The sequence below is a fragment of the Anabrus simplex genome, chromosome 1 (genome assembly GCF_040414725.1).
Source record: "Anabrus simplex isolate iqAnaSimp1 chromosome 1, ASM4041472v1, whole genome shotgun sequence".
In the NCBI taxonomy this organism is placed as follows: domain Eukaryota; kingdom Metazoa; phylum Arthropoda; class Insecta; order Orthoptera; family Tettigoniidae; genus Anabrus; species Anabrus simplex.
This window is the reverse complement of record NC_090265.1, coordinates 1,144,250,108-1,144,277,896: the sequence shown is the minus strand read 5'-3', so window position 1 is coordinate 1,144,277,896 and position 27,789 is coordinate 1,144,250,108. Positions and strand designations below refer to the sequence as shown.

The 27,789-nt window shown below is 39.6% G+C and overlaps 1 protein-coding gene across 4 annotated transcripts in view; it reads right to left on the bottom strand.

Moving 5' to 3' along the window:
• Fbl6 (F-box and leucine-rich repeat protein 6) overlaps nucleotides 1-27,789 on the bottom strand; it is a 113,285-nt gene that overhangs the window by 35,935 nt on the left and 49,561 nt on the right. For all 4 annotated transcript variants that reach the window (XM_067150663.2, XM_067150671.2, XM_067150657.2 and 1 more), the window contains exons 5-6: nucleotides 22,554-22,694; nucleotides 22,280-22,441 (exon numbers count right to left, since the gene is read on the bottom strand). In XM_067150663.2, the coding sequence (XP_067006764.1) occupies nucleotides 22,280-22,441; nucleotides 22,554-22,694 (303 nt within the window). The remainder of the gene's footprint in view (nucleotides 1-22,279; nucleotides 22,442-22,553; nucleotides 22,695-27,789) is intronic.

Below are 27,789 nucleotides of genomic sequence, written 5' to 3'. Positions count from 1 at the left end.
CGACTCAAAAAAGATCATAAATAATAGTATTACTGACCAAGGGACCACTTATAAAGCACAATCCTGAATCGAGGGTGCTTGATGTCTAAAGGGGTCCAAAATCCAGGTCTAAGGCCCCTCAGAATGGTACTTATCGCTAGTAAAGTAGAACCATGGTATTTGTCATGTAGCGGTACTAATCAAAGGTAGCGTAAACTCACGGTGTTCCAAATATTATGGTACTACTCACAAGTATTGTACCTCGTACAGGTAATGCAGACCTATGGTGTTTCTCAGACAATGGCGCCACTCACAGCCAATGCAAACCAATGAGGCTCCTCACCTAGGTGTACTAATCACTGGCGCCGGTATTCCTGTGGTGTTCCTCACATAGTGGGTACTAATCACAGGCAACGCAGACCACGGTGTCACTCATATAGTGGTACAACTCACAGGCTACGCCCAGACCCGTGGAGTTGCTCACGTGGGTACGACTCACGGGTACTGGGAACCCACAGTCCACACCCACTGTTGCTACGAATCACAAACCTACTGTGTACCTAATATAGTGGCACTACTCGCAAGTACAGGCAACCCATGGTGTTCCCCGCGTGATGGTACGAAACAAAAGTAGTTTCATGGTTCTAATTCAATCATCCCTTGGTCGCCCCTTTTAGTCGCCTCTCACGACAGGCAGGGGATACCGTGGGTGTCTTATTCGTCTGCGTCTCCCACCCACAGGGGGTAAAGAGAGAGAAAAAAGGAGAAGAAAGAAGGGATCCGTCACTTCGAAGGATGAAGTAACGGACGAAGAAAGGCCACGAAGGGTGTGAAAATGAAAGACTCCCTAGGCCTCGAATGCTCTAACACCGTCGGGGTCAGAAAAGAACAAGAGATGACCAAGGGAGGTCGGACAGGGTAGACAAAAGTGAGGAGCCTGGCACAAGTAAGTGGAAGCAATGCCAAGACTCAGCTAAGGGCCCCGTGTTTGTCAATCCACATTCCCAAGTTGAGAGCCCCTTGGGCCCCTTTTAGTCGCCTCTCATGACAGGCAAGGGATACCGCAAGTGTATTCTACATGTGCGTCCCCCACCCGCAGGGGGTAGTGTGTTTGGTCCACGAGAGGTATTTTATTTCACTCCAGTCCGCCGGCAAGCTGGTTAGGATCCCCCTATCCGCCACCTGGGACGCGCCACGTGGGAGTATAACCTCTCCCCCTGCTACGCCAGCGTAGTAGGTTCGTGGAATCACATTATTTAACTGTGGTATTATACAAGACTATCCTTCAATGAATATTACAAATAGAGCTGTTTATTTCAAAAGGCATAATTGGGCCACTTTAAAATCATCAGATCATATGGCCTTCATCCTAAATTAACAATAATTATTGAACTAATTTTAACCAACACAATTTCAAAGGTAAAGTTCAGGGGAAAATGCCTTTACAATAAATATAAGGCTTCAGACAAGGTGACGGATTATCCCCACTGCTTTTCAATGTGGCTCTAGATTACATCACGAAAATTTGGCGAAAATAAAACCCACCTAAAATCAAAATTGGAGCAAAACCCTCAATAAGGACAAACTGCCTAGGGCAGGGATGGCGAACCTTTTCCAACTAGTGTGCCATTTTAAGTCTGGTTTATTATTCTCAACTGTCTATTGTGTCACTTGTTATTTTCGTATATAATTGCTACCATCCATCCCCACCACCACTACCACCTACACCGACTTTCATCCCTAATTCTAAATTGTTTCTCTTAATACGTTATTACTTATACATATATACATTGTAAAAATAATACATTTCATTGCATGTTTCATGGTCGTATTTTGCCAATACCGCAAATATACTTAGTAGCCATGTCATTTATGTTAGGTTTATAACTTTTTGTCTTCAGTAACACACGAGAAACTATTAGATCTGAACCAAGACGGTTTCTAACTGTTGACTTCACAACGTTCATTGTAGAAAACAGCTGCTCGCAAACAAAGTAAGTAGCACTGTAGCAAGTTTCTTCATGGCCAAAAACATCATTTGTGGCAGACTGTTCCACTGGTCAAATATGAAGTTCTCCGGCTTCTGGAGAGAGTATTCACCATCAATCTCACTTTTTATCGATGCTACACCAAGTTGTACGAATTTCTTCAGCCATGTACCTACTGCTTTCTTGAAATTCAGTCAAGTCAATTTCTAAACTGTGAACCACTCAAAAAATTGGCCTTCATATCGCTCATTTGTGCAATACAGTATGAGGTTTTGAAATAAAGTGCGATAGTTTCTCCAAATCTCGAAAATGGGATAATCCCTTGGCAACTATTTGTCTTACAAAATTCAAAACAGTAAACAGTAACTGACTAAGAAAAATTACGCGATGCTAGCAACCACAAACAAGTTAAACTTCACTGATGTGGGTGAGCAAATGGCTCGTCGGCTGCATCTGATATTTATCTCACTTGACTTCCGGACCTATCAGTGTTGCCATAATGCATGTCCGAATGGAACTAGAATTTACAATTTCGGTATTTATTTTTTAAACCTGAAGCCCTATGACTATACGATGCACGAGATATGTATAATCTATAGTACAAGACGTACATAAAATCGTTAATATGCAGGTGGTGTGCCACCGAAATCGTGTTCGCGTGTCACTAGGTGACACGCGTGGCATAGGTTCGCCATCCCTGGCCTAGGGTTTGCAGATGATTTAGCTCTCTTAGCCCTTGAAATGGAAGAAGTCTGTGCTCAGATCACCAGTCTCCAGAAAATTGCATTTAAAAATAGGATTACAAATATCCTTTGAGAAAACTCAGATCATGCCAATGAAACCCCTTGACATAAACAAAGTCATCATAAATGATCAAAAAGTAAACATAGTCCTACAATTTAAATACCGTGGAGAAATCATTATGCACAACTTAAGCGAGAAAGCAACACGGATAAACAGAACCAACAAAATGAAAAAAGCACAATTTCTAACTTGGTCAACTTATAACAAAAAATGCTTTTCAATAGACATTAAGATCCAACACTACAAAACTGTAATTTGCCTGAAGCCTCTTACGCTTGCAAAACCTTGTACCAAATTAAAAATGAAAGAAGAACTGATCAGCTCCTCAAAACTGAAAGAAGAACTTTCAGAACTTGCATAAATAAAAAGTACCAGGCTGAAGGAGTATGGAGAATCCTCCCCAACGAAACTGTCTATCGAGAGATTGGCCCAGTTATCAGCATGATGAAGAAGAAAAGAATCTCTTATTTCTTTCACCTTAAGACTACCAGAAAACAAGATTTTATGACGACTAGTGATGAGAAATCTGGGAAAGACAGGAGGGCATTGGATCAAAAAAATTCAAGAGGATCTCAAAACAGTTACTAAAAAATTACAGATGCAGAGAACAAGAATAAAATACCACCCTTCTTAAGAATCACAAATTTTCAACTGAAATGATGCACAGAAGGCCTGTAGAAATTTCAGATGAATTAACAACACTGCGATCAAAACGAATGAAGAAGTACTGGGCAGATAAGAAGAATTAAACAGTACAACCTTCAAAGAAAAAGTGTACATGGAAGACTCAAGTGGTCCAATGTGGCCAATAAAGTTAATAATAATAATAATGATGATGATGATGAAGTACCAACTGAGACAAAATCAGAAATAGAGAAACTATTATAAATATTTACTTTAATCCACAAGCATTTTATCTTACAATTCCAGTTTCAAGAAAATAACTAAAAAGGTCCAATCTTAAAAAAATAAAAAAATATGTAGGGCCTACATACCAAAAATAATTGTTCTAAAACCTCGAATGACACCTTCATCTGAACTAATAAGAATGGTACTGAAAGTCCATTTTCTATCCTTTCTTGTTCTGAATTACTGTTTTATTTTTTATTGGATCAATAATTCTCTTTTGCAGCTGATTAATGGGGCATTATCTTATTGAAAAATGTTAGCCAGAAAATGAAACCCTTGTCTTTTAGCCTTTGATTGTAAGCCCCAGCTTATTCAGTTGTGGAAGGCAACTTTATGGTCTGAGCTTACAATGGATTCCATTACTTCTTTGATCGTCTCTGTTCTTGTTTTGTTCTTGTGCACATCTTTGACTACACGTGAATGGTAATTTCATTGCGTGAGCGACACTTGAGGCACATTTTTCTCTATGATCTCATGCAACGCTTGTGATCTTTACGGCGGGAAAAAGAGAAGAAGAAAAATTCCTTATAGATGTGCATAAAAAGAAGCGATCTTGTTGATTCAAGGAGGCTGCTGTACGACTTGAGTTGGTGAGCATAGCAATGAATGAATTTTGCATTGGAATACTTGTTCTTATTAATTATTGCACAGCATTTCATCCACCACTTGTAACAGATGATCTATCATAACTCAATTAGTTTTCTTCGTTGATCAATAATTAAGGGGTCAATTTCCACGAATGTGCAGTCTGCAATGGAATGAGCATTTTGCCCTTCGAGATGATGAAGTTCTAAAATATTTCTATTGGTCTTCCATCAACAATGTAGCACAACACAATAACTAACTGGAAATTGCAAGATACATCACTTGATTCATTGGTGACTTACTACATAGTCAAACTTTTATTTCTTTGGAAACTTCATTATGATACACCTGTAAAGTGCATTCAAGCAGCTCGTTTTGAATGGTATTGGCCTTTAAATATGGAGAACTGATGGAGATGAACTTTTAAGCCTTTATCCAATTCAGCACTAAACTGAATCAACTCAAGAAATACGCCTTTACCTTTGGATGTTTCTGTTTCATTGTGCCCCTTATGCGACAATTCTAGAGCACCGACACAGATAGGTTTTATGGCGACGATGGGATAGGAAAGGCCTATGAAAGCGAAGGAAGCGGCAGTGGCCTTAATTAAGGTACAGCCCCAACATTTGCCTGGTGTGAAAATGGGAAACCACGCAAAACCATCTTCAGGGCTACCGACAGTGGGGTTCGAACCCACTATCTCCCAGATGCGAGCTCACAGCTGCGCGCTCCTAACCGCACGGCCAACTTGCCTGGTCTAAATTCTAGTGGCTGAGTATAAAGTAGTTTTAACTTGGGCTTGTTACATGCTGTACTGTAGTGATGAAATTGAAGCATTGCATTACGTGGCCATTGGCACTCCCTCAGCCCTTCACAACACATACAAATCCAAGCCAAACAGTCTTTTGTACAGTATCGTATGCTTGAAGGTGGTGCATGTAAGATACAACGCATGCGTTCAGACCAGTGCTGCCAGAGTGCATGTTAGTTTGTGCACTGATCCAAATCAAGGCAGAATAAAATATGCATACATTTTCTTGAAATTTAAATTTAATACAAACTGTTCTTGAAAGGAAAAAATTATCACATTCTTTCTTTATTACATTGGAGGTGCATGGCACACTGGCACTACCTCATGAGCCGCTCCTGTTAGCTGAACCGGGTATATGAGAGTTAGAGGGTTAGTCATATTGATAAATATTAATAATTTTAAAAAAAAGATAACTTGTGCTGTTGTCATTTAATCAGCTGCCAAAGTTAGGCAATCAGATCGCTTCGTGGAAGGATTTAATGGGCTTTGCGAGGTGGTGTTGCTAAATCTGCATGTTGCTTAACCCTCTAAGCGCCAACGTCCTTTTGAAAGCCCGCTTGGTTTCCATCTGAAAACTGCCAACAAGAGTGCGCCGAATGTTTCAAATTGAAAAAATTCAATGACATGGTTTGCAAAGAAAGAAAATAACGTGGTGGGTTTGAACTGTCAAAAGGAAAAGGAAATGTTTTTGCTAAAAAATGTGGAAACTTACCCTTTATTATGTTTCTCCCTATGGCTGGTTTACCTTCTGAGCCTAGCTCTGGTCTTTTACTCACCACACTACTCTGTGCATTATAATTGTGTTTCCTCTCGCCTAGCGGAACCTGGCTGGGGGAGTTGGAGAAGCACTGTTGGTAGGGGAAAGGGAAACTGTTTCGCCTATATGTAGATTGGAAGGGAGGTGTATTTGCTTAGATTTTATTTATTTGGGAATCTTACAGTTCCAAGTCGAACTCAATACTTTCAAAGTTCTAACTTGAGTGAAAAGAATTATGTTGTGGTAAGTGTCGTTCTGCCGGCCCCATGGTGTAGGGGTAGCGTGCCTGCCTCTTACCCGGAGGCCCCGGGTTCGATTCCCGGCCAGGTCGGGGATTTTTACCTGGACCTGAGGGCTGGTTCGAGGTCCACTCAGCCTACGTTAACTCAGCCAAGAATAACGGCCGAGAGGATTCGTCGTGCTGACCACACGTTATCTCGTAATCTGCAGGCCTTTGGGCTGGGCATCGGTCGCTTGGTAGGCCAAGGCCCTTCAAGGGCTGTACTGCTATGGGGTTTGATTTAAGTGTCGTTCTAATCGTGACTTCAAGATTTTGAAATTATGATTATTTTAAGTTTTCTCCAGATACTTTTAGGGGCATCATAAGTCCCATATTAAGAGTGTTTATATATGCATTGACATAATGATGATATGTTTATTTACGATTGCCTGTTCTCATATCTGGCTGAAGATGACGCTCACCAGCGTCGAAACTACTTCAAGTAAATATTATAACTTGTTCAGTTTAATATTAGTAATGAAAAGGTGGATTTTAATTTTACTTATCTATTATTAATGTCATTCCGCACAATCTCTCCACTGACAGCTCGGAACATATCACTGGGTGACAGTCCTAAATGCAGATCATTGATGACTAATTGATCCAGGTTTCACCTTCTTTCATCATAACCACAATACACCCCTTCTATTCCTTTGCATCAAAATGCTTTGTACAGTCATTCTCTCACTGGAGTTGCCTAGAAATTATAAAACTCTCTCTCAAAAAGTATCAGAATACCCAACTTGCTGAATATTTTCAAAAGGGCTGTACTTGCTATGGTCATTTTATCGTTCTACGATGCGATTTTATTTGCGTAAATAAATATCAAACGAGAACACGTTCACTTCCTTATATAATTTACTTTATTTACACTGTCGTCACAACACACAATTATACATCGTCGCATATGACACTATATACAACTCTCAATAGCGGAGTACCCTGAAGTCGATTCTGACCAGTACAGATATCAACAACACTGACTCGCGCACTCTCTTGAATTCCCCGCCTCACTCACTCATTCGAGTCCAATGATCTGACTCCACCTCGGAGCTCAACAGTCACTCCCAGTCCATCACTTGCCTGAGTCCCAGGAACCAAGATCTGCGAACTTAGAACTGAGAACTGCCTTCACTGACTGACAGCTCGATATTTATACCATTCGATCAACCATCTAGAATGATCGACTTCTGGAAGAGTTCTTACAACACTCTAATGAAACACACTCGAAACATCGATCGACCAGCTAGTCGAATGGGTACTCGAATGTTCTTTTCCTATTTAATAACACACATTGAAATACTCACAACATTCGTAATGTCTCTAAATGTATCTGGGTAATAAAACCTTACAGTAAGTTTCCAGAACCCTTCATATACACCAAATTATAGTACAATAAGTCTAACATACGAACATTATGGAATTTTCTACTGCTTTCGACAATATAGATTTTGAGGTTAAACAATACGCATTTGAGGTTATACAATTCTATACTACCTATGTACAGGGAAATCATATATTAATCATAATTAACATTTAATAAAAGATAATTTAGCCTTATATAAACTATAATTAAAATATATTAAAAATAATAATTGAAGGTTTTACACCAATTATGATGTCGTACGTACGACAATTTTCTAGAGAAAATCAAGTAGAAGCTGTTACTGGAATGAATGTATGAATGAATGAACGAATGAATGAATGAATGAATGTAATGTGAGCGTGCTACATGAATGAATAACTCATTATGCTCTTCTGATATTTTCATAATCCTACATATTTCAATAATTTTTTAATAATCTAATTGGTTTTAAGTCCCAATATGTACTTCTGATGGTTTTTGGAGATTCTGAGGAGCCAGAATTTTATCCCACAGTAAATCTACAGACACAAGATGATGATGATGTTTGTTGTTTAAAAGGGCCTAACACCCATCAAAAGGCTGACATATTTGAGCACCTTCAAATACCATCAGTCGGAGCCAGGATTGAACCTGTCAAGATGGTGTCAGAAGACCAGCATCTGAGCCACTCAGCCTGGCTTTCACTGATTTATGAAGTACTGTAGAACAATACAATATCTTCCTTTTATGCTTCTGCTCATTCTTAGACGACAGGCTTTTATTCCCATTTGTATTACATTTCATACTGTGTGGTTACAACTAAGGGAGGACATTACAGTACTGTCCTAATTTCTGTTATGGAAGTAACGTGTTTGGAGCCCTCTCCATAAACATTTTAGACCTGACAAATCTCGCTGTGGAAATTTGTATCACTAGGCTTATGGCCAATGCGATTTCTACTATTATTTTTTTTGTGATTTGATGCCACAAATTTAATATTAATATTTGCTACGTCTGAGAGCTAAGCTCCTACTCCTTTAAAAACTTCATATGTATTTCGTCAATTAAGCAAGTTATGTGCTTGTTCGCTTCTGCTTTGTGCTGCTCCCCGCGGCAGCGGGCTAAACTTGTTCTCTCTCTCTCTCTCTTGTTGGCAAATCAGCGCACGGCTACCCGTTTAAGCCAGCCAATGCATGTTTTGACCTGAGGTCAGCCATGACTGTGTGTTCAGCAACCACAAAGGAAAGACGTGTTTGGTGTCCACGCGGTGTCCTAGTTTCGGCTAGAATTATGGATCCTGGATAGATATAGTAACTCGAGGGTGTTATCACCTTCAGAAGATTTGTTTTTATTCTTAAAAGAAATCCTCGTTTGGTAGTTTAAGGTGATTTGAGTGCCTACTAACAAGGCTCATCTGTTGTAAGTAAGGACATGTGGTAAGGCATGTTTAAGTGTTTCTACAAGACACTACAAAAACGGTAAGTTTCATCAAGTCTGTTTTTAATTCCGCATTTTCTTTGCTGCATGTATGTAGACTTCTAAAGAAACTATTTCCTCTTATAGTAAAATTACGTGTGTTCGGTGTGATGGTTCGAAATTACGTCCACTATCGTCAAATTTCTTGTCTTCTGTTTTGAAATGTTTATTGGGTTTTAATAATGTAAAATGTATCTATATTTACGAAAAGGCCTTGCGTTTATTGTCAGGTTAAATAATCTACTACTATATATTTGAAACTGTAAAATTTTATTATTATTATTATTATTATTATTATTATTATTATTATTATTATTATTATTGTGAGGAACCTTGCCCTCTTACGTACTTCTTAAACAAAAAGGTTTAAGGAGGGTTATCAACCAAGTGAGTTTCTGCAAGGCTGTTAAAATTTGGGCTTTGTTCCACTCTTAATATTTTCCTTCGGTTTCTCTTTTAATTTTTAATTTATCTTGATATTTTTGGGCTTTTGGTTGACCTGATTCTCTTTTGTTCTTTCCATGTAATCCACTATTGTTGTGTTATGGCCAGTGATTGGCCCTTCTCTTTTTTTTTTAGCGTGTATACGTTACCATGGAGATGTTGATGCTCATGACGATTGTTGATGATTGTTGATTGATGTTTCGGAGTAATTGATTCCATTGAAAAAGATTTGGATCTTGGTGGTGTAATGACACATTTATTTTGCCCTTTAATGATTTTTGGTGAATTTATTCCCTCTTCTGTGTTGATTTTCTTTCCCCTTTGCGTTGGTTTTGCAACCTTATATTTTCAATCTTGTGATCGTAATTCTTATTTTTTCTTGTGGGAACTTCGTAAGTGTAACCTAACCCTAATGATGTGTAACTCTTTCAAAAAAAGGAAAGACCTCATTTGAAATTATAACCAGTTTGGAATAAGTATACTTAAATTAAGGAAAAAGAAATACAAACATTTTAAAAGGCTAATTGGAATTAAGTAAAAAAAAAAAAAAAAAAAAAAAGGTTACCGAGAGCTGAGAGGATTAATTTTATCTTGTAGAAAAGGTAGTAATTTCAATTTGTTTCTTTCATTTAACTCGATCGGCCGGCCGTGTTTAAGATTGCTTGTTAATTGAACACTAGTCTTAACCTTTTTTTTACCCCTCTCAAACGAGGATGACAATTTATCTTATCAACTTCAATTTAAATTGTTTTCTTAATTTAAAATTTTATTAAAGGTGTGGTGTTTTTTCTTATTAAATCTTAACAATTCTATGCCGTGACAGGTTTTTACTTTAATCCATGGGTTATTTGGTAACACCCCTACCTGCTTAAGGTTAAGTTCTTATCTTTTTTGTTTCTTGCTGTGTCTTTTTTGGGGTGGTTTTGCACTTTCTTGTCTATTTATACTTGTATTGGCTCATTGGCGGTACCAAGCCGGTACAATTAGTGGTAGCCAGAGCTGATGGTTGGTTTTTTTTTTTGTACCGTCTGCTCGTAGCTATCTGAAGGTTAGTTTCATCCTTCCTTTTTTTTTAAACCTGCTCACTGTACAGTATCGGATTTTTGAGGCGTTAAAAGGAAAACAAAGTACTCACAAACTGTCAGATATTCCTGTGAAACAAAGCGCATTTATCTTGTTTGATCTTTTGATTATTTGTTTCATGTACATCCATCATGGCACCTCCTATCCTGTTCCCCCACCAATTGCGGAAGGCCGAATTGGTCTATGATCTCACTATTCGAGGTGTTGAACCAGCTGGCACGGTCGAAGAGTGCGCAACCCTCCTGTCTTCTTGTATTCAAGTGCCCATTAACCTCTTCTTAATTGACACGAGCACCATTGGTAAGTCCTTGCATGCTATTACAGATTCTTTACATGAGATAGGAGTAATAAAGGAGGAGTTCGTTGAAAGAACTCCCACTAAAGCACAAATTAATAGACTGAAGGCTAGAGTATACCACTACTTGGGGTGCATTCAAGATTTATTGTCTATGAAACTTGAAGTTGAAAGTATTAGTGAATGCACCAGATTGTTGAGTCTTGCCTCTAGTATCTCTGCTGAATTGGATTTAATGATATCCAGTGGAGAAATGGAGAACTTGTCTATTGTCGATAAGGGAAGCTGCTCTAATCCTAGTTCTAATGATATCCTGAACCATGTTGTTTCCCCTCCCAATAACCAAAGCTCATGTTGTGAAACCACTCCTGCATTAGACAGTCTTTTATCCCGGTTGAGTGCTACTCCTTCCCATAACTTCCTAAGAGAACTGTTTCACGGAGTCAGGAACTTCTCTGTAAATTCTATCGAAGAAAGCATTAGGTTTCTAAGATTCTTACTAGAGATGACTGAATCTGGTAGTGTATACTCTGTTGATGATTTAGGTATTTTTTGGGCTTTGTTCTCACATTGCAAAGGTATTTTAAAAAGGGAAATTTCAGAAGCTACCTCGCGGAATCTAAAGATAAATGAATTTCATGAATTAGTCCTTTCAAAATCCATCCCTTCCCTTGCTCTCCAAAGCTTGATTCCCCAACATTGTTTCAGGACCCAGTTTCTCCATGAAAACCTCCTCGTATTCAGGTGCCCATTAACCTCTCCTTAATTGACACGAGCAACAATTGGTGAGTCCTTGCATGCTATTACAGATTCTTTACATGAGATAGGAGTTATAAAGGAGGAGTTCATTGAACAAACTCCCACTACAGCACAAATTAATATACTGAAGGCTAGAGCATACCACAACTTAGGGTGCATTCAACATTTATAGTCAATGAAACTTTAAGTTGATATCAGATTCTTCTGTAAGATATTTAGAATCTGTGTACCTGAGGAAAAGATGGTTGCCAGGGTATTAAAGGGAATATCACCCTCGTATAGGTCAAGCCTTTCGTTGACTAAATTTTGAGGAGTTAGAAACTGCTATGCTCTTTCGCTGAAGATGTGAAACATGGAGATGAGTCCAGACCCATCCGTCACCCTCCTCCTACTAATTATATGCACACTGTTCCCTCTCAGTTATCCAAGAGTATTAATGTTAAAAAATTCAATTGCAGGTCAAAAGATCACCTTAAAATGCATGTCCTTCGACAAGTCAAAATCCTAGTATCTGTGTGGGTCTAGGCAACATCTTAAAAATAACTGTCCTTTCCAAAAACATGGTCAATGACAATTTCCTAAAGATAATGTGTGTGATCCTGTTGAAATTAACCCTTCAAAAATTTTAAACTGGTAATATGTCCGCAAGAGTGTAAAAGGATCTCTGCTCTTGTTGTAACCCAGGGTACTTTTGTTAACGCTGAGGTGAACAATGAACCATTAATAGCCTTGATTGATTCTGGGAGTGTAATAAGCTTGCTTGATTCCAGGTGGTTGAAGTATGCTTGTATACTGCCTTCCTTACAACATGTTGAAATTAAATGTGTTACTGCTAATGGGAGTAAGATGGAAATTCTAGGATCTGTAAAGGTAAAGTTTAGAATTGGTGATTTTACCTGGAAAATTCCATGCTTGGTGACTTCTAACCTCTCTTGTGATATGATTCTGGGCACCAATTTCTTGTCTGGTGTTGGATTAGTTTTGGACCTTCAAGGTAGAAATTTCTTTTTCAAATTTTGCCCTAATCATAAATTTAACTTGGTTGATGTTCCCTGGCATAACTGTGCTATTACTTGTGTTGGTAACCTTACCCTAGGAAAGATTAGTGACATTGATAATATAGATCTTAAACATCTGTCTAAAGGGGAAGCTGAAAGAGTGCGTGCTGTGGATAAACAATTTCCTGAAGTGTTTTTTAATAAATTGGGCTTAACTGGTGTTCTTGAATACCAAACTGAATTATCTGATCAACAACCTATTAGATCTCCTCCATATCGCCTTTCTCCTCCCCGCATGACTGAACTACAGAAAACTGTTGACCAAATGTTGAAAGATGGAGTTTTTAGGCCCTCCACGTTCCCTTATTCATCCCGTGTTACTTGTTCCTAAACCTTCCGGTGGATTCAGAGCTGTAACAGACTACTGTTCTTTGAACCGTAAGATCATACTGCAATCTGTCTCATTGCCTAATCTGGATACCTGTTTTGGATGGTTCTCTGGTGCTAAATTCTTTACTGTACTAGATCTCAATCAGGTGTATTACCAGATTCCTCTATCCAAGCAATCCATTCCGCTACTGCCTTCATCGCCGACTGGAATTTGTATGAATTTTTGAGACTTCCCTTTGGCCTATTGTGTGGAGTGGCCATTCTTACCCGGTTGCTCGATTCAATCCTTTCCGACATAAAATTTAAATTTGTTTTCAACTATTTGGATGATCTGGTTATATTTTTCTGAAACTTTTGAGGAACATTTGGAACATGTTAAAGAAGTGCTTGAACGTTTGAGAGGCGCTGACCTCACTGTGGAGTTGTCCAAGGTCGTGTTTGCAAAGCCTAGGATGGCCTTTTCGGGGCATATATTTCATCTGAAGGAGTGTCTGTCGATCATTCTCGCATCCAGGCCATCAGGGATTTTAGTCCACCTAAAGATGTTAAGGGAAGAGCCCGTTTCATTGGAATGGTCAATTTCTTTAGGAAGTTCATACCTAATTTTGCTGAGATTGCTGCTCCTTTAAATTATCTAAGGCATAGGGACGTTAAGTTCATCTGGGATCGTCCCCAGCAAGAAGCCTTTAAGGCATCAAAATTCGCTCTTATGAATGCCTGTCATTCCGGACTTCAATACTAGGTGTTGTAATAAATATAAAATTGACGCCTCAGGCAAAGCAATCACTGGAGAGCTTCTCCAAGAGTATGACCTGTTGCTTATGTGTAGAGAATCTTAACTAACTTACAGAGCAAATATTCGGTGTATGTAATTGATTCCATTGAAAAAGATTTGGACCTTGGTGTAATGACATGTTTATTTTCCCCTTTAATGATTTTTAGTAAATTTCCTTCGCTCTTCTGTGTTGATTTTTTTTCTCCTGTGACAGTATTAACAGTATTGAGACTCCCCAAAAACCTTTTGGATTGGTGTTATTACTATAGAAATTAGTGTCAAACAGCTTTATGCCAATGTACTTTAATTATTTTACGTAATGCGGAGTTCGCTCTTGCTCTGGATATATGCAATGTCTTCGCTTAGCTGCGCATGCGCGGGGAGCTCCCTGGCGTGATTGCTCTGAGCCCGCGAGCCGAGGCGTCAGTTGAGATCGAGAAGCCATGATGTGTAGAAGTGGAAACGTTTCCCACGCAATGGCGTGGTGTTTTTACACTAAAACCTGGGTGAATTTCTCTTTAACGAGGATGTTTCCCCGTTGAGCTTGTGGTTGACCTTCTACCATTTTCAGTAAATATCTTATTTTTGGTGAAAGCTTATTCTGGATACTTTGTGGAGAGATTAAGTTCAGTTGCCTCGTGGTGAACACTATCAACAATGACCAGGTTTGGATTTTCTAAAGTGTAGTGTCTGAAAAAGGTACGTACCTGTGCTATTATTTTCTTATACCTCGTGAAGAAAAGTTTGATGTACTTTCATCGGGATGAGCATAATAATAATAATAATAATAATAATAATAATAATAATAATAATAATAATAATTATTATTATGATATCATCGAATTCGGACTTGGCGTTGTGTGAGTTAATGTGTTTCAAAAGTTGGGTTCTTCTAACCAATTATTCTTTGGAGCATGGAAAATGCACGGTGGACTGGTTTCGAAAATTTAATTTTAAATTTAATAATGTTCATTTCTGGCCAGTATTGTAATATTTTCATGTGAACCAAGGTGGCTTTTCCAAGGTATTGAGCTTATCAACTTTTCTTTCTGGGGTTTCCTGTTCGTAATTCTGTGTACTTTTCTGCTCTGTTTGGTATGTTTTCTTTCTCCTGGGGTTTTCGGGTTATTTTTCCTTGCTGGTGTTTATCTTCCTCCTCGCTTGAGAAGGAGGCTTTGCGTTGTTTTGGGTTACCTTAACAACGGGATGTTGATTGGATTGTTGTTGGGAATTGGATGGAGTGAACCGATACGCGTGCTTTGCGTTGTTCTCTGTTGATATTTTTGGTTTGGTGTATCTTGTTAACTATATTTGATCTTCGTTAATCCATTTGCGCCACCCTTTTTAAAGAATGAACTATCTTTTAGTTTGGTTGCGGCGTGTGCGTAAACTTCTCCATTAAATTATTACTTATCTTGGGAACAGCCCCTTGGTGGTAATGGTATTAATTACTCGAGGTGATGAAGAGGAAGTGATCTCCTTAGCATCTAACTGAACAATCTTGTTTACTGAAACTAAAAGTTTGCTTGGTTTATTTTATTCCGGTGATCGATCACATTTTATATTAGCTATTAGTAACTTCTGGTAGAAAGGTATGGAGGTCAACATTTCCTTTTTTTTTTTTCTTTCCTAATTTATTGGTTGCAAATCCATTATTTATTATCAATTAATCGATATCAAAACATTTTCTGATTAATTTAGTTGTAAATCATTTTGCTATTTACATTTAATTTTATTCCAACATGATATCGGATTTATTTTCTGGCAACCATTTTTCCTTTTCTGAATTAATCCTAGATTTTACTCAAATCTGACTTCAATTTGGGTTCCTTTTTTTTCTTGAAGTTGTTACATCTCATTCAGTACCAATTAAAGTTATTTTATGTCACCAAGGTGTTGTTTTTCATTCACCGTTTTCAATGGAGCACTGCCACTGTCTCTTTTAGTAATTGTAACCACGGCCTTAAGCCGCTTCCCTTCTCTGTTTCCGTTAAGTGTGTAATTTTTTCCTTTTGGGTTATTTTGAAATGTATTATGTTTGTTTTGACTGTGTTTTCTCTCGCTCTTTCTTGTATTCACTTTATCTCCCTTAGGGGGCGAATGCACTACCAACCTTCTCACCTGGGAGCATTCCTCCTAGGCGTGTAAGGTTTTTCTGCCCATCGTCCAAAGGGCTAGTTTGGTAGCCTAGAGGATGGTGTCGGTTAGACCCCTTTGCGTTGGTTTTGCAACCTTATATTTTCAAACTTGTGGTCGTGATTTTTATTTTCTTGTGGGAACTCCCTGGGTGAAACCTAACCCTAATGATGTGTAACCATTTCAAAAAAGGAAAGATCTCATTTGAAATTATAACCAGTTTGGAATAAGTATACCTAAATTAAAGAAAAAGAAATACAAACATTTTAAAAGGCTAACTGGAATTAAGAAAAATGTAAGTGAGATCTGAGAGGATTAATTTTATCTCGTAGAAAAGGTAGTTATTTTAATTTGTTTCTTTCATTTAACTCGATTGGCCTGCTGTGTTTAACCCAATCACATCATTTGACAACCCTAGCTCGTCATAGTTTTTCGTGGCATATGAATCAAATGACGAGCTCTGCTCGCGGTGATGCACAGCTGTACATCAATCCATGTTGTTCAGTCACTAACCCACAGACACCACTTCTATGCATTCTGAGCTGAAGTTTACACATGCGGCTTCGTTTTTATTCCTTTCACCACGTTCTCACACACTTCCGGAACAACAGATAAGTGAATCTTTTATCATATAATTTCGCTCTTGTCAGTTGCCAGTGCTGGTGTTGATGAAGAAGGAATACAGAAGCTAATAGATAGTGTTTTAGAGAGTGATATTGAAGGCAGTGATGTTTGTGACGACAAAATAGACCCTGAAGTCCTTAGTTCGAGTACTAGTGATGCGTATAATAGTTCTGATGACACGGAAAGTGATGCAAATAACGATGGTGTGCCGAGTCTTTCGAAACGACCTCGTACCTCGGCACAGACTAACTTGACTGACTGGAACTGGACAAAAAGTGAAAATAAACCTGTTATACATAAGTTTAGTGAATACAGTAGGGTTAGTGAAAACTTATTTGAAAAAGTCTGATACGCAGCCACTATCTGAACTCTCATTTTTTTGTGAATACATGAACCCTTTGTTTGACAAAATATCTGTCGAGACAAATTCATATGCAGCAAAACAGTTGAGCAATCCTGACAGAAAAAAGTTGAAAGATGATGACAAATGGTTTGAGACTACACCCGACGAAATTAGGGCATATTTTGCATTAGTTATACTAATGTCACAAGTGCGAAAGTCAAGAATACAGTTATACCGGAGTAAAAACAGGTGTATAAACACTCCTATTTTTCGTGAAATCATGAGCAGAGGAAGATTTATTATTATTTCACGACTGTTACATTTTGTTGACGATGAACAAGTCGATAGTAGTGACAAACTCAGAAAGATTAGGCCTATAATACAACATTTCTGTTCCAAATTTCCAGAATTATATTTACCTTCACAAGACATTGCTCTAGATGAAAATCTAATGAAATTCAGAGGCCGCCTTTCATATGTCCAGTGTAATAGGTCTAAACGTTCTAGGTTTGGAATAAAAATTTACAAAATTTGTGAATCAAGTTCTGGCTACTGCCTGTCTTTCACAATTTATGTAGGTGATGATGTAACGGACCCAAGTCTGCCAGCAAGTACAAACGTTGTGCTCAACATGTGTGAACCCTTGTTAGGCCAAGGACATACATTGTTTTTAGATAACTGGTATTCTTCCCCAGATTTATTCAAAAGGCTACACGACAAGCAGATGAATGTAATTGGAACTGTTAGACAGAACCAAAAAGACATGCCTCGCAATATCAGTAAGACGAAACTAAAATGTGGAGAGTATGAGACGTGGGCTGCCAACAGTATCTTGTGTGTGAAGTGGAAAGATAACAAGGATGTTTGCTTTCTCACCACTAAACACAAATCAGCTGACATGACAGGGACAGGCAAACTCAGACAAAAGAGAGGACAAACCCCAAGGGAAGAAGTGATAAAGCCCAAGTGTGGCCTTGAATACCAGAAGGGGATGGGTGGTGTTGACCTTCAGGATCAGGTTACAGCTTTGTTCCCCGTCATGTGATGGACAGTGAAAGGGTATAGAAAATAATTCTTTTACCTCCTAGATATGTGTATTTTTAATTCCTTCACTGTGTATCACAAGATCGCTGCTAACAGAAAGGTGAGCTACACGGACTTCCGAACTAGCACTGCACAGCAGCTACTAGAGACTGTTCAGTTGCCGGAGTACTCGGTTCGAGGTCGACCTTCAGCGAGCACCACCACAACCAGATTACAAACTAAATCATGGGCCCACTTTCCCATGCGTATTCCCCCTCAGAGAAGAAATCAAAAGTCACAAGAAGGTGTGTTGTGTGCTACAGCCGGGGTAAAAGAAGCGAAAGTTGCTGGCAGTGCAAAAAGTGTGGCATAGCTCTTCACTGAAATGAAATGTCGTATGGCTTTTAGTGCCGGGAAATCCCAGGACGGGTTCGGCTCGCCAGGTGCAGGTCTTTCTATTTGACTCCCGTAGGCGACCTGCGCGTCATGATGAGGATGAAATGATGATGAATACAGCACATACACCCAGCCCCCGTGCCATTGGAAAATCCCCGACCCGGCCGGGAATCGAACCCGGGACCCTCTGAACCGAAGGCCAGTACGCTAACCGTTCAGCCAACGAGTCGGACAGCTCTTCATTTAGAAGAATGTTTTGAGGTGTACCACACCCAGCAGACGTACTAAAATAGTGGCATTGGTAAGTTTATTACTTCGTTATCAAGCATGCAAATTTTCAGAAAGGAATATTTACTGGTTGGTTTTGTATGATTTTCTAAATAATAGTGTGATGATGACGGCCGTAGAGCGGTATTTAAATGTGATTTCTTAGTGAACTCCAATGGTATTTTAATGTGAGGCGAATGGGTTAAGATTGTTTGTTAACTGAACACTAGTTTTAACATTTTTCTCTCTCTCAAAACAGAATGACAATTTACCATACCAACTTCAATTTAAATGGTTCCCTTAATTAAAATAATTTTATTTGATTGTAGTGTTTTTCTTTGGTTAAATCTTAACAATTCTATACTGTGACAGGTTTCTTACTTTAATCCACAGGCTATTTGGTGACACCCCTACCTGCTTAAGGTAAGTTCTTGTCTTTTTGTTTCTTGTTGTGACCTTTTTGGGGTGGTTTTGCACTTCCTCGTCTATTTATACTTGTTTTTTTTTTTTTTTTTTTTTTTTTTTGCTAGGGGCTTTATGTCGCACCGACACAGATAGGTCTTATGGCGACGATGGGATAGGAAAGACCTAGGAGTTGGAAGGAAGCGGCCGTGGCCTTAATTAAGGTACAGCCCCAGCATTTGCCTGGTGTGAAAATGGGAAACCACGGAAAACCATCTTCAGGGCTGCCGATAGTGGGAATTTATACTTGTATTGCCTCTGGCGTTACCAGGCCAGTACAATTTCACCACTAACAGACACCTTCTACTACTACTTCGACATTTAAATTACATTGTGCAGCCAGCGTGTTCTGAAATCTGCATCATTTAATGCATACATAACTGCAGTGGTGAATGCAATACAACATTACGTTCATTTACATAAAAATTATTATGTTAAAAACAGCCCATCTAGCTGTAGCCTTACTGTTTCAATCACCAGTCATCAGTTCGTAGGCAGCGACCAAGAAGTGTAAGCGGCAACACTTCAGTAATGGGACCACTTGGCAAGCTATGAATAGTGTTGGACTATGCATGCATTGTTTGTACACTCATCGCTAACCATGTGGGAGAAGCGTACTTGGTCTATAACGTATAATGGTCTCTGTGCTGCTACAAAAGTATTGGCTCCCACCACAAAACTACAGTGAAACCTCGATTCTCCGTTTTTTGAGGGACCGTGAAAATAAAACGTACAACACGGGAAAACGGAAAATCCGGGAATGAATGAAAACTATCAATTTGGCTAAATATCACAAAAATGAAATATGTATAATTATAATCTTACAAAAACTCCTAAACCAAACTACAGCCCCAGTGGGACTTTGCCCGCCAAGCGACCGCTGCTCAGCCCGAAGGCCTGCAGATTACGAGGGGCGCATTGTCAGTGCGACGAATCCTCTCGGCCGATATTCCTGGCTCTGTAGATCGGGGTCGCCATCTCACCATTAGATAGCTCCACAATTAAAGGTAATCACGTAGGCTAAGTGGACCTGGAACCAGACTTATATCCAGGTAAAATTGCCCGACCTGGTCGCAATCGAACCCGGGCCCTCTGGATGAGAGCCAGGCATGTTAGACCGCGAAACCGCATTAATTACCGGTACGCGAGTTCAAAATCTCGATACTTTATATTAAATTTTACAGGGGAATCTTCGTCAGTTTCCCGTGAAAACTTCTTTCAGTTCAGCAACTTTGATTACGCTAGCCAAACTCTTCGAAAAATCTAACAACGCCAAGCCAAACGACAATCGACCACAAGTAGTTTTTAATTCTCTCATGTAATAAAATAAAGCATATTAGATACAAAAGCACCCAAAATGATGGCGAAATCTGTTCATTTCTTAATCTTTCATTGTAATTTGGTCTCCGGTATACTGTTCGTAGTCAGTTTCTGGAAATCTCGTACCGCGCAAATTAGGCCTACATCGACTTTTAAAGGTTATGTTGAACTCGAAAACATGGTTTTGAATGTAAGTATCGATTCTTAAAAGTTCTCGAATACATATTCAATTCTGCGCGTCACAAATCCAATCAAATTGGAAAGATAAAAGAAATATCAAAACTTCAGAAATTGCGGTTATTCGTGACCTTGAGGTCATCTGGAAAGTGCGCTCGCTGCACATGTCAGTACGAGTTTGAAATGATACCAATCATTTAAAATGTAACGTGCGCAAATAAAACGACTGCGATTTTTGGTATTTTACCATAAAAACGTAAAATTCCCAGTCTTACATTAGTAACAGTAATAGGCAATCCCAAGACCTCCCATAGCTTTCTTTTTTAAATGTAAGGTGCAACATCTGTTTTCGTCTCGCTAACATAATCATGTACGATAATATAAAAAATACTGAATTTGTGTTAAGGAGCAGTTTCGATTCCTGCCTGAAAGCCCACTTAGGTGTCTGCAGTGCCCTGAGCAAAGTGCCGAAAACCCCTTCGGCAGTACGATCGAAAAAATGTAAATAAAAAAAAACATCTAACCCTGGACATAATATGGACGTTTTATAAGTGCGAACATTTGACGAAACTCGTTCCGTCTTCACGCAGAGCTGTCGAAATGCGCCGTGTCTTCTAGCAATTGCTGTGGCCACTCTCTGCCCTATGATTTTCCGAGATTCTCTAAACAATACCACCCGAATGCGATGCTAAGATGGTCCCTTATGCAAGTTCACCGCCGAACGCCAAGATCCATAAATATGCCATAGCCGTCCTTTCGTGAGATACAGTTTATTAAAAAACGATTGATCGAGGATTTAGCGTTGATGGGACCGGAATTTCTGGACGGTTGATCCGGGAAATCGTTTCTTCGAGGAACGGATAATGCGGGACTTTTACAACGTGATTTAATTACGATGCTCTCGGGACCATGTCATTTGAACGCATATTCCGGGAAAACATACTTTCCGGGAACGGATAATCGAGGTTCCACTGTATATGTTTTGATGGTCTCTCGCAGGTGGTGGTCTAGAATCCATTCACCTTTGAGACAAAGGGTCACCTTTATTATTGAAAAAGGGCACAGTTATGCATTTTGCTCAGACAGTGGGGATGTGACCGTCATGCACAGTGGTATTGAAGACGTAGTCATTTAACTGCAGCATCAGGGAGTTATTTCTGTTAAAATTCCATTAACCGGGCAAGATGGCCATGCGGTTAGGGGCGCACAGTTGTGAGCTTGCAACCAGGAGATAGTGGGTTCGAACCCCATTGTCAGCAGCACAGGGGCTGTACCTTAATTAAGGCCATGACCACTTCCTACTCCTAGCCTTTTCCTATCCCATTGTGCCATAAGACCTGTGTCGGTGCAACGTAAAGCAATTTGTTTAAAAATAAAAAAAATATTCATTTCTCAAAACTACAAAAGAATGATACAGATTTCTTTTTTTGCAGTAAGTCAACAATAACTAAATGATTTTTAACACTTGGATATTTGAAAAATATCTTCAGAAATGTATTTTACACTCTTCTTAGGACGCCATATCCCTATGAAGTTGGCGATATAATGGATTATAGCTCGTGAAACAGCGGCTCGAAAGATTTCAACGGAAGTTCGCCTACCAGCGGCGCAGGTCTTTAAGCCAGCAATTTCTCAGTCTCCCCACACATCGTTTTCCTTCAATTTTCCCCTCGATGATGAGTTGGAGAAGTTCATATCATTCACCTCTCGTGATACACTTTACATATACTACATAATTACATTTTGCATTAAACATGCTCTAAACACATTTAGAAAGAGCAATTTGAAGACTGTCGATATATCAAGTAATGACCGATTAATGTATAAACGATGTGCCTTCACTGATATAATACCTGCTCATTGAGGGTAGCTGGAGCAAGGCTGACATTGCTATTGGTGATCCGCAACACCCGAAGCTTCTGGCAGCCTTCCTGGAGTTTCTCGATATGGAGAGCAGGTGGGCTATGAGTTCGCATGTTTGATATGTCCAGGACCTCCATATTTGGGCAGTGAGCCTGAAAGAAAAGAAACAGAAAAAGATTCAAATGTTGCTATTAAACACCATCTAAAATATACTGAATAGCATAAAACTTTAATATGGATAAAAACAGAGAGGAATAAACTTACAGCAATGGCTGAAACAATCTGCGCGAGACCTGTGATCCTGTTGTTAGCCAATACAAGATGAGTGAGTCTGTTTCCAATGAGCTGGCACATGCTACTGACAGACTGCATCGAAACTGCACTGCGTGGGCTACTCCCTTCTGACTGCAACAAAAGGTCGATAAATATTGAAGTGAATTCAATTGCCATTAAAATTAATCATTTATAAAACTAACCATCCTAACACACACAATAATTATAATGGCGTGCAGCCTTCGGAGAGGCCAGATGCAGGTCTTTCGAGTTGACAGCTTACTGGAACATATTAAAACAACATAGTCAAAAGAATAAAAGCATAGTTCACAATAAACGGAAGTTAAAAAACTAAAACAAAAACACTTTCAAAAATGATAAAACAGGCCACTATACCTCATAAAAATGGATGATGAGCTCTACTGACTACTTGTCATCTTGCAGAAAGAGTGAAATGTTACTTGGAAGTTTTAGACTACGGCACACTCCGCAAGAATGTGTACTAGTCAGATGGCCGTCGCAAGTAAACACTGGGAGGTCTTCTCCCTTCAGTAAGTAGGAGTGTGTCGCTGTACCATAGCCGATCCTAAGACAACACAAATCATTGCTTCTCAGCTTATTGGAAAGAGGGGTGGCCTGCCACTCCTCCTCCCAGTGGGACATTAACAGATGTCTCAGTTGAGAACATATATTACCAGGCAAGAACCTTGTAAGGCAACGGGAACAATGTGAATGCTTCCTTGCCAGCCTGGTCAGCTAACTCACCTCCCATTATATCCACATAGCTTGGAAGCTACACAAATATAATTCTGGTGTTTACTTCCCATAATACAGCCAGCAGATTGTGGATATATTGCACTAGGGAGTGTACTGAGAGACTGCAATGAGCTCAAGGAGTCAGTGTACACAAGGTAATGCTCATGTCCATTGAACGGCGCATACTGGCAGAGCTTCCAGGTTGGCATAAATTTCTGCTGTGTACACACTGCAGGTTTCGGGTAGAGAAAAAAGATACCTGTTATCATTAACAATGAAACAACAGCCCACACACCCTGCTAACCTCGAGTAATCTGTATACAGTATACCTGATCCTGAATACCGGCACACAACAGACCAGATGAACTTCCGATGTATGGAGGCATCCGAGTTATCTTCTGAACTAGTGTGCACTTCCAGAATAATTTCAGGTCGGCGTACTGTCCACAGAGGCACTTTAGGCACTCTGACAAGACAAAGAACCGTAGGTACCTCAAACATTGTGTAAATGCAATCCAAGCATACTCCAACTAGCGGCTTTGCCCATCGATAGCCACAATACAGTTGGCGATTCTGATTATAGAATAAGCAAGAATAGCTTGAGTGAAGTGGCATCTGCCGTAGATTTGAATATATGGTAACAGAAATGGCTTGCGTTTCAGGTGTAAAGGAAGTACACCACACACGGCAAGTAGGATGGCTATAGGATACGTACGAAGAGCTACAAATTGTCAGTCAAACTCTGCTGTGGTGGATGGTATTCAGTTTACCAAGAACATTTTTCCTTGCTGACCCATATGCTGCCTGCTATCAACTAATCTGGATAAAATATGTGCCCTATAAAAGCGTAGGGGCACCATGCGATCAGCCCCTCATGTAGTGCCACTAAAAGTTTCTTAGCACATTTTACTTTTAATTGACGCATGTGTCTCCCACAATGACTTACTATCAAAAAGGAGCCCAAAAATTGATATGTCTAAGACAGGAAGAGCAACTATGCCTAAATAAAGCTCAGGATGGACAGGAAATATGCACTTCCAGCAGTAATGAACAGTAGAGGTCTTGTCTGTTGAAAACCGAAAGCCAGGTTCTAGGGTCCACTGTTCCACTCTCCTAATAGCTTGCTGTGATTGTCGCTCTGCAACTGCCATATCCTAACGGCTAAAATGCAGAGAAAAATCGTCCACATATACTGATGGCATTACTCCTGAAGCCACAGCAACAGAAGTTTCCTTGGAATTTCTACCGATGCAGGATTGAAAGGATGCCATATCACCATGTGGTGTCATAAACCTTGTCCCAATCAAAGAAACCAGCCACCAAATGCTGTTTTTGGAGAAAAGTGTTCTGAATAGAACTCTCCAGGTGTACCATGCAGTCGGTGGGGGGGAGCAAGCAGCTCGAAAGCCATACTGGTACTGGGAGAGAGTCCTCTTTTCTCCAGACACCACTGATTCATCATCCTATCAAACAGTTTACACAGACAGATAGTAAGATAAATAGTTCTGTAACTTCCTGCATATTTAGGGTCTTTACCAGACTTAAAGAGAGGAATTATTATCCTCTCTCGTCAATGAGACAGAAACTCACCCTCTAAACAAATTCGATTGAACATCCCTAGAAGATAGCATACGTTATGCTCGCTGAGGTGTTTTTAACATCTGGTTATAAACGTTATCTAGTCTGGGAGCCGTCTCCTTGCAAAGAGACAAAGTGCTCCAGAGTTCTCCATAAAGGGCATATTACAATCCTCTGAAGTGTGCATTTCGGTAGGCTTGGCAGACTGACATGTAATAGCAACGTCTGGCTTGGTGAGGAAAGCAACGGGAAACTACCTCACCCCTCATTTCCCTAGTACGCCTCTTCAGTGATGCCTAAGCCATCTATGACAGCTGATGGCGGAGCTGTTGAGGATCCAACCAGACTTAGGGCTGACGACTGAACATACATACTGAGGCGTGAGTAGCAAAACATAGATGATGGCGTTCTGCCTCTCGCTTCAAAGCAAGGACATCAGGATGGTAATTCCCAGAACCAGACACACCCACAAAATGACTTGTTAGATGGTTAGCAACTGTGGGTGGATCAGTGACAATACTACCGGCAATGGGAATTCCCGGTAAAAAGGATGGTCCTTGTATTCCTGAAATGCATCGAAGTTTAGTCCACACTTGACAGACAGTGTACGTGCCGCTTCCTTACTCTGCTGAATAATAACTTGCATCATAATGTGGAATTTCTTAAATGTTGCCAAGTTGGCCACAGCAGGCTCTCTTCAATGGCGTTTATGAGCTGCTGCAATTTCTTTGTTACAACAAGGAACGAGTTTTCATTGGTAAAAGACGGAATGGACTTCTCAGCGGCAGTAAAAATAACTTGTGTGATATAAGTCACGTCATCATCTATGCTCCAGCTATTTGAGTCAAAGACAGCTGGTGATGTGAACTTTGGCCAAATTAGCACATTTTAGAATCCAATGGGGGAGAAGCTTTGACGGATTTTTGTTTCAACAAAGTAGGAATAATGGGGAAGTGGTCGCTGTCATAGAGATCATTGTGTACATTCCATCAAAGCAGGGGAATGAGTGCATGGCTGCACAGGCTTGAAATATGAGGGCAAATCAAAAAGTAAGTTACACTTCCAAATTATGGCCATCTATGAAACCACCTACACATACGCAACACGGCTACAACAACATACAATGTAAGTTCACTTTTCCACATAGTTCCCAAGAGACTGTAAACATTTCTCGGAACGGTCAACCAACTTTTCGATTACGGATGCGTAGAAATCACCTCCAGCACTCGTAACCACCTGAAGAGAGCTGCTTTCACCTCCTCATCCTTTCGGAATTGTCATCCACCAAGATTTTTTTCAGCTTACCGAACAGACATAATCGCATAGCGCTAAGTCTGGACTGTATGGAGAATATTGCCATACCTCCCACTTGAATCGCTGCTGCAGTTCGAACGTTTGGCAGGCCGTGCAGAGGTGCCAACCTTTAAAGTGGGTTATCAGTAATCGCATTTTTAACTCGTGCACTGCCCCCCTCAAAACATTTACGAGTTAAATCCAAAGCACCCCATTTGCCCTTTCCAACAGCAATCTATTCTAAAGTATATCATAATACACATTAAAATTTGCTCATTACCTGTTAGTTCTGTGATAAATAATTCTTCGTAGCTTGTTTCGCACCCAGCAGCTGTTTTTCAGTGTAGGTTTTCCTGAAACATACCTCCCCCTAAGACGACATTTTCGTCTTCAGAACCATTAGCAATTCCAATGTAGATGTACTTAATGTAAGCCTGAATTCTGTCTGATTTTTCCTAACAACACTGAAAACTCTTTCTGTGGGGGATTACTGTGAGGTACACTGAATACTGCAAATACAACATTACTTAGGGTTTTATACTTAATTTGTCCACTTTCATTTTTAAGCTCTGCAATGTTGCCCCAGTTCACATCAATGTTAGGTCCATGTACAATATATTCAGGGAAACTGCAAATTCCTCTTCAAGTTTGTCGTGTTTACTTTCCTTGACCAAACCTGGGAATTTTCAAACAAAATATTCAAGAGATGAATAGGAAACCTTCATTCTGAGAGAGATGTCTAGAGCATGATGAAGAAATCTATCACCAAGGGGAAATTTCCTGATAATGTAACTGCAAGCTGCCACATAAAACTCTCTTACAGAATTATAAAACGTCCTTTCATCATAGTCATTATCTTTCAAGTATACCCTGACTTTTACTTCAAATACCAAGTCCTCATTGGCTTTCTGGTATTTCCTCTTCTTGAATTCAACAATCAAACGGGAGGTAGATTCTGACTGAATAGAACATGGCTGAACAAATCTGACCAATAGGTCAGTTAAAAGAGCAGTAAGATGTATGGCTGGAGCATCTTGTTGCAGAAATAAATTCACTGAGTTTAAGACAGGAAGTGTACTCTGAAGAAAGTAGCAAAACAGTTTTCTGTGTGGGTCTTGTAAGAAAGATTTTATAGTTTCGAACTGCTTGGTGCTCTCATTTTAATAGTGGGGCTCACTATAAAACATGAGTGTCAAAGCTTCCCACGGTTCAAGAACTCGACTAATAGTCTCAAGAAGCCAGAGCCAATGGGTACTGACATATTTAAAAATTTTGTGACCCTCTGTGCCACAAACAGCCTGATATACTTTCAATGTGTTTTGCCTTTTAGAACTCTTATCAACCAAAACTTTCTCTATATTAACTAGTAATTGGGCTGCTGCTTTTTGTGCACAGATGTGTATGAGATGAACAAAAACAACCCAGGACATAAACCGAAGAATGCCCGTCCTTCACAAATTTGGCAACATCTTTATTTGCCCCTATCAGTATGTATGCATTGTCAGATGAAAAAGAAATGCAACTTTCCCATGGAATGGCTTAAGAAGACAATTCACTATTAATAATAGAGAAAATTCCCTCACCTGTGTTGTCAGTACTC